The sequence below is a fragment of the Urtica dioica genome, chromosome 1 (genome assembly GCF_054948205.1).
Source record: "Urtica dioica subsp. dioica isolate 48M chromosome 1, U.dioica_male_clone48M_v1_H2, whole genome shotgun sequence".
Lineage (NCBI taxonomy): Eukaryota > Viridiplantae > Streptophyta > Magnoliopsida > Rosales > Urticaceae > Urtica > Urtica dioica.
Genome location: NC_142756.1, coordinates 57,983,433 through 57,993,536, shown reverse-complemented (window position 1 = coordinate 57,993,536; position 10,104 = coordinate 57,983,433). Strand labels below are relative to the sequence as shown.

The window sequence follows — 10,104 nt, the reverse complement described above, 5'->3', positions numbered from 1 at the left end:
ATTTTTCGTGACAGGAAAGTCACGAATCCATTTGTTTATGGACAGGAAAGTCACAAAATTTTATTGTTTCGTGTTATTATTTATTAAAAACGAATTTCATAAAAATAAAAAATGTGTCTATTTTATTAATTATTTATGTGTGTACTTTATTATTTTCATGGAAAATTAACACAAAATTATTTCAAAAAATAAAAAAATGTGTCTATTTTATCAATTATTTATTAAAAACTAATTTCATAAGAAATAATAAAATGTATCTATTTTATTAATTATTTATGTGTGTACTTTATTATTTTCAAATTTTTATTTTTATATTTATAATAACCATTGGTCCTCTACGACGTATTTAATGAAATAAACAAGAGTTTTATCATGAAATTACATCAAAGTGTCCCATTTCGTGACTGATATGTCACGAAAACATATTGTTTCGTGACTTGAAGAGTTTTGTTTCGTGACAAATATGTCACATTATCCTCATTTTTCGTGACAGGAAAATATAAAAATGTGTCTATTTTATTAATTATTTATGTGTATTTTATTATAACATATAAGGACAAAAAATAGAGAGAGAGAGGGGGTAGGTGAGAGTGGGGTCCATGAGACATTGATATTTACAAAAAATAAATAAATAAGGATATAATGATAATTACATATTTGAAAAAAGTGTCAGAGGTTTTATTTGTGACCTTTTGATAATAAAGTCAAAAAAGTGTCTTTTTAGGGCAATTTCCCAATCCACACCGGGGCCGTATTTTCATAATAATAATAATAAACCACGCGGGGCAGAAAATGAGTATTATTCATCCATACAACTGCAGAACTTTATTGTCACAACACAATCACACAAAACACAACTTCAATTTATCATATCAATATTGAAATTAAGGAACAAAAAATAAAATAAAAAAACTAATAATAATAATAACTTAGTCGGTGAAATTGGCTAATCGGGCGTGGGGCTCGCAGGCCTTAGCGTCCGGGTGAGGCTCCACCGTAGGATGCGGCTCCACGTGGCAGCCGAGGAGCTCTTCGGGAAGGTCAGCGATGCCCTGAAGATGAAATGTGTAGAAGAGCTTGAACGGGAACACGATCTGATGCAGCTTCACCTTCCCGTACACCCCAGTGAAGATCCCCGTCCCACCAGTCACCGCCAGCCACGTGTCCGCGTAGGTCAGGTACTCTCCCTGAACCGTCATTTGTCCGTACTCTCCGAAGTAGAAGCTGTAGATCGCTTCGTACCTGTCACCTTTCATCTCCGGTTTGTGTTGGATCAAAATACACAGACCCGCTGTTATTCCGACCCGCTTTTGCAGGTCACCGGTGTACACCTGTGTAATTTATAAAAGATTAGGGGTGGAAAAAAGTAAAATGGAAACACTGAGCGACAAATTTGGATTAAATAAGAAAAATTTGCCTTGTTACTAAAAGGAACGAGATCTCCGAGAGAGTTGACGGATTTTTGGCTCAGCCGGAGATACGCAGGGCTCGAGCGATCTCGCTCGTTGATCTCGTACACGCGCAATTCCTGAACTTTACCTTTTCAAGAAATTCGAAACGAAAATGTGAGATCGAGCCAATTCGAAAAGTATCAAACAAAACTCAAAAACGATAAACGATGATCGTTGACTATTACTTGGTGCTCTTTCTGTTTCAGATGAGTTGGCTTGGCTTTTGCAAGAGAAAGATCTCACCGGGAGTGAGAGAGTACTCGACTTTCCAGAGCCGATTCGAAGCGAAAGAGATTTGGGAGGTGAGTTTTGGTTCCAGAAAGGTTTGAGAGATTTGGAGGGAGAAACGAAAGCCAGTCTAGGGTTGCAGAGTTTCACTGATGAAGGACATATGGTTCTCAGAGAAGCCATTTTTGTTTCTGAGGACCTTTTGATTGCTCTGTATTTGTTAGTGTGTTTGGACTTTGGAGAGAGAAATTAAGTGCTGTGACACTAGAAAGGAGGTTAGTGATAGTTTTATAGTGCGAGTCACGTGGTGAAATTTGCGTGTATGAGAGTGTGAACGTGTACACGTGTCAAAGTAGTCAAATATTTTACACCATATTTATTCCGATCTTGGACGGAGAATGAGAATGTGTCGGAGAAGGAAAAAAAAAAGGGTCAAAGATCGTTAGGAATATAATAAACGCTTACTTTGCATTTTAAATTTTAATACACATTCTGGACGGAAAATGAGAATGTGGCGGAGAAGGGGGAAAAAAAGGGACCAAAGATAAAAAGGATCATAGATCGTTAGGAATATAATAAACGCTTACTTTGCATTTTTAATACAGATTCTGGACGGAAAATGAGCATGTGTTTTTATGTATAGGAAAAGAATGCGTACATACAGAGAATTTGACACGTGGGATGTTTTTGTTATTATCCAGGAGCGCTGAATTTTCGGTGTACTTGCAAATTGCAATTGCAAACGTGAGTCGGAGTTTTGATTTCATCTTAATCCATTCAACGTTAGGACTTTGTCGGCATTAATTACCAAAGAAGTGTCTTTGTAGGTAAGAATGGATAAACAAAATTTTCAAAGAGCCCGATTTGTGATATACATTTTGGATTAAGCACTGAATACTCAACGTGCATCAAGATCAATTCTTTCTGAGTATGTCTTTGTTGACCCAATATCTCATATGTCTTCACTTCGACGCTAAATTAAGTCATGTATCGGAGATCTTTTATATTTATATGAGCAAAAAGCCAGTATTTTGCGAATTCAGTAGTTTGAAGATGGTTTTTACATCTTCCTTAAAAAAAATTCTTAAAGAGCCCATGATGTTTTCTAGCGGTGTTCACTTGCTGGAGCTTTAACCGAAATCCAAATATCGGAAAGATTGCTTGAAATATGAGTGAGAGAGTGTATAGATTCCCTTTCTAGCATCTTCTCGACTGGTGGGAAGATGATCTCATTCTCTTGAGACCCCTCCTCTTACTTTGTGCTTAAGGATTTTCACCGTGTCAAAATCTTTGTAAACGTCACAAAACTAATATTTCAAAATCATTTCATTTATGTGGCTGATATATAGACATTTATATGGATGAAGTACGAGTGGCTACTTTTCTTGGGATACGATGGAGAGGTTTTAAGAGCGACCTTACAAAAAAGATATTCGAGAACCAAAACGCAGGTGAGGATCCAATGTCTCTCGCTTTGAAAATGGAGCTGGAGTATGGCATTGCGTCCGAAGATTGGAGTAGGTTTGTTCAAAGCCGCATCAATCCCAATCTTGAGGTGACTAGAAAGAATAAACAAGGAAATCAGAGCAGTCAAGTCCTTCTTTATAGAACCGCTCGAAAACCATTTTCTGCGGTTAGATGTGATTTGGTAAGTCAGTTTTTGCATTATTCTTCTTTCTTATTAAATCGAGCTAAAAGACAAGATATATAGGCGGATCAAAACGAAGTTAGGGAACCGGATCGAGCTGAAGTTTGGATAGAATCATGCAAAGACGCGGAAGGACGGCTTATGAATGAAGCAGAAGTGATTCAGAACAAATAAACAATTGTAACTATATATATATATATATATATATATATATAATATTTAAGTTAACAGAGTGAGATAATAGCTTGATATGTATTTTTTTTGTTGGATACGTGTAGGAAACTCTACAAGCTAAAAAGAGAGAAGGGACATTTTCAGAGCATGGATCCCCAGATATTCAAATGACGGCTCTATCGAAGTCTGAGTATAGCGGACGAACACGAGTCTGATTTGTTGGTAAGAATGGATAAACAAAATTTTCAAAGAGTCCGATTTATGATATAAAATTTGTATTAAGCACTGAATACTCAGCGTGCATCAAGATTGATTCTTAATCTTCTGAGTATGTCTTTGATAACCAAAGGATCTCATATATCTTCATTTTGACGGTAAATTAAGTCATGTATAGGAGATCTTTGATGTGTATATGAGCAAAAAGCCAGTATTTTGTGAGGTCAGTAGTTTGAAGATGGTTTCTACATCCTCCTTAAAAAAAATCTCTTGAAGAGCCCATGAATAGCGGCGTTCACTTGATAGAGCTTTAACCGAAATCCAAATACTGGAAAGATTGCTTGAAATTTGAGTGAGAGAGTGTATAGATTCCCTTTCTAGCATCTCCTCGATTTGTGGAAAGGTGATCTCATTATCTTGGGACCGCCCCTCTTACTTTGTGATCAAGGATTTCACCTCGTCAAAATCGTTGTAAGCGCCATATAATCAGTACTTCCAGATCATTTCATTTATGTAGCCGATATACAGACATTTATATCGATGAAGTACGAGGGTCTACTTTTCTTGTGTTATGCACATAGTACCCTTACCGTTACCGTATCGAGAGATACTCTTGGTTTACCAGGGTATCTAGTGAGAGTAATGGCAAACTGTACTGATGAACTTATAATTACCGACGTGGTTTACCGATAAATACCAGACTTGTGGAAGGGGTATCCAGTTAACAAATAAATATAATGATGTACTTATAAATAATTATATGTATATAAATTAATCATAATAATAAGATAACTTAAAAAATATTAATAAATTATTGTGATAAAAATAGTATACCATATGATTGTAATTTTTTTTATTATTATTTATGTAATTGTTTATTGTTTGTATAGTTGTCTCATATTAATTATTATTAAGTAATTAAATATTTCTATTATTCTCTCTCTCTCTCTCTCTCTCATCACTTCCTCAAAGCTCCCCACGGCCCGCGCAGCTCTCCGGTCTCGCTCCGATCTCCTTCGCGTGACCAGACCGTCTCGGACTTGGTCGCGACTCCGCGTCCCTTCGGCCGGCTTGCCGGCGCGCCGCTAGATTCCTCGAGCTCGACCCTTCCTCTCTTCGGGGTTCCTCGTGCTCGGTTTTCTTCTTGCGGTCCACGCGACTGTAGGGTCTCGGAGCTCCCCTCTTTGCGCGACCCAGGTGTGGACGGGACTTCACCACTCGGTCGGCCTTCTTCTTGCTTGGATCTGTGCCGCGTGGAGGGGCGGTGCTCGGAGACGTCTCTGTCTCTCGGATCGCACGACGAGGATTGGCGAGATCCGACTTTGGACGTCTCTCTCCGGGTCTGTGAAGCTTCTCGGGTTCGCGAAGCTCTCTCTGGTGGCCTTTGTGACCTGTGCTTCCCGGATCTGCTAATGCGCTTACCAGTGGAGCCTAATATTGGCATGCTTGGTTTTGATATTGCTATATTCTGTATTGAAATCCTAGGTTTGATTTTATAGGTCATTTCTTGGTTTAGTCTTATAAATGAAGTGTGTTGTTGGGTTACAGGGTTCAGGAGGATTGTTATTGTTTGGCATACCTGGGTTTGATAATGCTGTATTTTAATGGAAGGAAAAAAATGCAGAGAAGAAAAGAAGAAGAAAGGAAAGAGAGAGAGAGAGAGAGAATAATAGAAATATTTAATTATTTAATAACAATTAATATACCTGATAACAATATTTAAATATTAAAAGTATCTAGAATAATAGAAAATACTCTTATACCCTTTAAAATCTTGCCACGTCATCAAAACGTGAAATCCATAGAACCAGACGTAGAACCTGGCGTCTGCTGGTCTGTGCTAGCTGCCTGACGCGTTGTTGCTCGTTCCGTCACTTCCGTAAGGACGGTCTCGCAAGAAATCCATAGAACCAGACGTAGAACCTGGCGTCTGCTGGTCTGTGCCAGCTGATTGCGATGCAGGTGGAGGTTGGGGAGTCGTGGGAGGCTGGTTGTGCATTTGGGTGAGGAAGACGATCTGTTGCCGCATCTCCTGCAGCTCGGCTTGCTAACCAATGATCGGTCTGAAATGACAAACTTGACGAGCCTCTATCTAGCACTTGGGAGGAGAGGGAGGCGTATGTTGATGCTGGCGATCTGGGTAGCCTTCTTGAAGGAGAATTGGACGGTGAGGGAGGAGAGGGAGGCGCCGGCGCGGAGGGCACGGTTCCTAGCAGCAACGACACTGCAGAGGACGGCCTAATATGTGCTTAGGTGCGACATGTCGCACCTAATACCCTTCCGCACCAGAAATGTGAATTTGTAGTAATGGGAACCTGTCTAGGGTTGATCCTGGCAGAGGAATCTATTCGCGTCTCGATGTCTTGTCTCCCGAGTAAATCGTTCTATCAATTATGAGGTTTCATGTTTATTTACTAAGCACATATTAGGTGCGACATGTCGCACCTAATACCCTTCCGCACCAAAAATGTGAATTTGTCGTAATGAGAGCCTGTCTAGAGTTGATCCTGGCAGAGGAATCTATTCGCCTCTCAATGTGTTGTCTCCCGAGTAAATCATTCTATCAATTATGAGGTTTCGTGTTTATTTACTTATTTGACGTCTTTGTGTTAGAATAGAAATCACATCAACTGAAAAGACTATTAGCATATATATATTAATCCTAATAATAATAATAATAATAATAATAATAATAATAATATTATTATTATTATTATTATTATTATTATTATTATTATTAGGATTACTTCTCTTTTCCTTTATTTCCCTTTTTTGTTGTATTAGGGTTATATATACCCAGATTATTGTATTTTTTTTTTATGCAATTCATTATTATGACTTCCTTTTTTTCTCTGAATCCCTAAATCTTCATGGTATCAGAGTCATCTTCTCCATTCATGGCTTTTGTTAATTGATTGAAGAAAGTTAATATACCGAGCTACGTTTTTTGTTTGTATCGTTGGTATTTTCGCCTCCTTTTCTTGATTTTTGGATGTCGTAATTGGTTGAGTGATTGTCATGTTCGTCGTTTTGGTGCTGTTTGGATGCGTTGTTGATTTCGTTTTTGGATTTCGATTTAAGGGTTTCTCTCTGTTTGTTTGGATTTTGTTTTTGGAGTGTTTGGATTTGTGTTTTTCGATATGGCGGGTCATAGAGATGATTCCCTTCAGACGATTGGTGTTCAACTGGATGGAAAAAATTACTCATATTGGAGTTACGTTATGAGGAATTTTTGCGTGGAAAATCGATGTGGAGTTATGTGACGGGTGTGCGTCGTAAGCCTTCCGATGAGAAGGCTGAAGATTTTGCAACTTAGATTGATGTTTGGGAGGCTGACCACGCAAAAATTATCACGTGGATTAACAATTCTGTTACCCACTCGATCGGTGCTCACTTGGCGAAGTACAAGACTACGAAAGAGGTCAGGGGACATCTCGAAAGACTCTATACGCAGTCTAATTTTGCAAAACAGTATTAGTTGGAGATGGATATTCGTGCGCTTTGGCAAAATGGTTTGAGTATTCAAGAGTTCTATTCTGCCATGTCCTCGATGTAGGATCAGTTGGCATTGACTGAGTCGGCTGAATTAAGTGCAGTGGCAGCTTACATCTCTCGGTGTGAAGAGCAACGATTGGTTCAATTCCTGATGGCCCTTCGTGATGATTTTGAGGGATTGCGTGGTGCGATTCTTCATCACAGTCCTCTTCCTTCCGTTGATTCTATGGTTAATGAAGTTCTGGCCAAAGAGGTTCGTCTCAGGTCCAAGATTGACAAGGAGAGTCCATCACCCGCGGTGACTGCTAATATGTGCGTTTATTACGCCTAAAACTCCTATTTTTCGGACTAAAAACTAACGAGTCCTTAAGTGTTTTTGATAGTTTTCGTGTGTTTATGAGTGATTTTTAGGTTTAAGAGGTCTATTGGGTCTTGAGGAGGTTATTAGCGCATCTTGTGACGATTCCAAACAATTTCAGGGAGAGTCGTACGCATTTGGACAACTTGGAGCGAAACAAGGAACACGACGTCTTCTTCTGCAGGATTGTGGGATTTTTAAATGATTATTATGGATTATCCACTTCCAGAACTGGATAGAGCTCTCTCTTAGCTTTCCAACGCATTTTTTATTTACAAAAATCGGACGTTGGAGCTAGGAGTTACGATCGTTTAAAAAACGGTGTGCAACGAGTAGGAAGCGCGCGGCACGCGGAAAAAAGCGCACGTTGCGCGGACGAAAATTTCACCGTTTTCGCCTCCAGAGTCATACTCGCGGACTGCGCGAAGCCTAAAAAATGGACTGTGCGCCGCGCGGTCCCGAAATCAGCATTTTCCAATGTTGCATTTCTGAGCGGATTTTGGCCATTGGATAAACATGAAAGGTCCATATGGCTCCGAAAATAACCCCATTCAGCCTTAAAAACACAAATACAGTCAGACTAAGGCATGCAAGGGCTTGGGAGATCTCATCTCATCCCATGTGAGAGAGAACTTTTATTTTCTCTTCATTTTTCCTTATAGTTTCTCTTGGTTTTGCTTTGGAGAAGAAGGAGATCAAAGTGTCATCTCACCAAAATTCGTCCAGCCACCACCACCATAGTTTTATGCTCTTCCTCTATCTTTTGAACTCCATTTATTTATGAAGATTATGTTGGTTTCATTGTTCTTTGTTTATGTTTGCTTTGTTCTTCATATCACCATGAACTAAGCCTCCATAGGGCTATGGTGTAGCGAGTTCTTGACGGTTATAGATTCCTAATGCTAGATTGATTTTATTGTTGTTGTTCTTGTCATGTTGCTTAGTTCAAATCCATGTTTAATGCCTTGTATGAGATTAGCTACCTTATGCATGTTATGTGATCTATCTAATGCTGGAGAAAGATTAGGTAGTTGTGCTTTTGATTTGGATTACTAAAATACATTCCTAGGCTAGAGATAGCTAGGTTGTTTTAGGCTCGTGTGTGTACTCTTGTTGTGAATGCTTGCCGTGCTTTTTAGGAGTTGAGATCGAGAGATAAAACTCCAGTATTGGGTTTAGGTTGCTAGATGCTCGAGAGAGATTTAGTGATACAATTAGCGTGAGTACGAGTAGTAATATATGAACAACGATAATCGTGCGTAATTTTCGTGAATCTGAATCATAGATTGAACTCTGAAACCATAGTCCTCCGTCTTCATAATCGTAAAAACGTTCTTTAGTTTTGTTATTTATTTTATTTACTTGATAGATAATTTTGTGACAAACCTTTTATCATTATTTTTGGGTTCTCATTCAAACTTGTGAATCTTGAATCTTCAATTTAGCTAGTCCTCGTGGGATCGACTCGCACTTGCGAATTATTACTATTGCGACCACGTGCACTTGCGTGTGCGAGAATTTTCGCAACACCTGCTGTCCTTACTGCCCTGTACCGTTCTCCTGTTGGTAGTATGCCAAAGTCGTCACTCCCTCTGGATAAATGTGTCTTCTGTAAAGAGAAGGGATTGTCTTGTATGTTGATGACATGATTATTACCGACGATGATTATGGTGGGATTGAATCGTTGAAGTCTGACTTGACTCGATGATTTGCTATGAAAGATCTGGGTTCGTTGTGTTACTTTCTTGGTATAGAGGTGGCTTTTTCTCCGAAAGGCTACCTTCTATCTCAGTCAAAGTATATATCATATCTCTTTGAGCGCGCTCGTCTCACTGACAATAGGATCATTGATACTCCTTTTAAAACCAATGCTCGCTACTCTCCATTTGACGGGTCTTCTCTGCCCGATCCCAGTCTATACCGCACGGTGGTTGGAAGCTTAGTTTATCTCATGGTTACTCGTCCTGATATTGCGCATGTTGTTCATATTGTCAGTTAGTTTGTCACTGCTCCGACCACAGTTCATTGGGCTGTCGTTCTGCGCATTCTCAAGTATTTTCGTGGTACTCAATTTCAGAGTCTATTGTTTCCCTCCTCGTCTTCATTAGAGTTGCGTACTTACTCTGATGCCGATTGGGCTGGTGATCTTACGGATCGAAAGTCCACCACAAAATTTTTTGTTTTTCTTGGAGATTCACTCATCTCTTGGAATAGCAAGAAGCAGGATGTTATTTCTCGTTCTTCTACTGAAGCAGGATGTTATTTCTCGCTCTTCCACTGAAGCTGAGTATCACGCCATGGCTACGACTACATGTGAGATTGTTTGGTTACACTGGTTACTTGCTGATCTGGGTGTCACTCTTCATCATCGTACGCCGTTATACTGTGATAATCAGAGTTCCATTCACATTGCTCGTAACTCGGTCTTTCATGAGCGAACCAAACATATTGGGATTGATTTTCATTACACCCGCCATCATCTACAACTTGGTATGATCACATTGTCATATGTTCCCTCTTCTCTTCAGATTGCC

At 39.4% G+C, this 10,104-nt stretch overlaps 1 protein-coding gene across 1 annotated transcript; it reads right to left on the bottom strand.

Moving 5' to 3' along the window:
- Positions 1–754: 754 nt before the first annotated feature.
- LOC149408206 (allene oxide cyclase, chloroplastic-like) lies at positions 755–1,936 on the bottom strand. Its single transcript, XM_089616284.1, has 3 exons — positions 1,637–1,936; positions 1,418–1,539; positions 755–1,331 (listed from the first exon to the last, which is right to left on the bottom strand). Exons 1-3 carry the CDS (start codon positions 1,860–1,862, stop codon positions 930–932), a joined length of 750 nt encoding a protein of 249 aa, XP_089472410.1. The 5' UTR covers positions 1,863–1,936; the 3' UTR covers positions 755–929.
- Between the last annotated feature and the right edge of the window lie 8,168 nt (positions 1,937–10,104).

What these genes read in the sequence shown, in the direction of transcription:
- LOC149408206 (XM_089616284.1), bottom strand. Translation starts at nt 1,862, where the DNA reads ATGGCTTCTCTGAGAACCATATGTCCTTCATCAGTGAAACTCTGCAAC. An exon ending in TGAAACAGAAAGAGCACCAA is followed by an intron (nt 1,540 to 1,636) that starts GTAATAGTCAAC and finishes TTTCTTGAAAAG; the next exon opens with GTAAAGTTCAGGAATTGCGC. An exon ending in TCGTTCCTTTTAGTAACAAG is followed by an intron (nt 1,332 to 1,417) that starts GCAAATTTTTCT and finishes TAAATTACACAG; the next exon opens with GTGTACACCGGTGACCTGCA.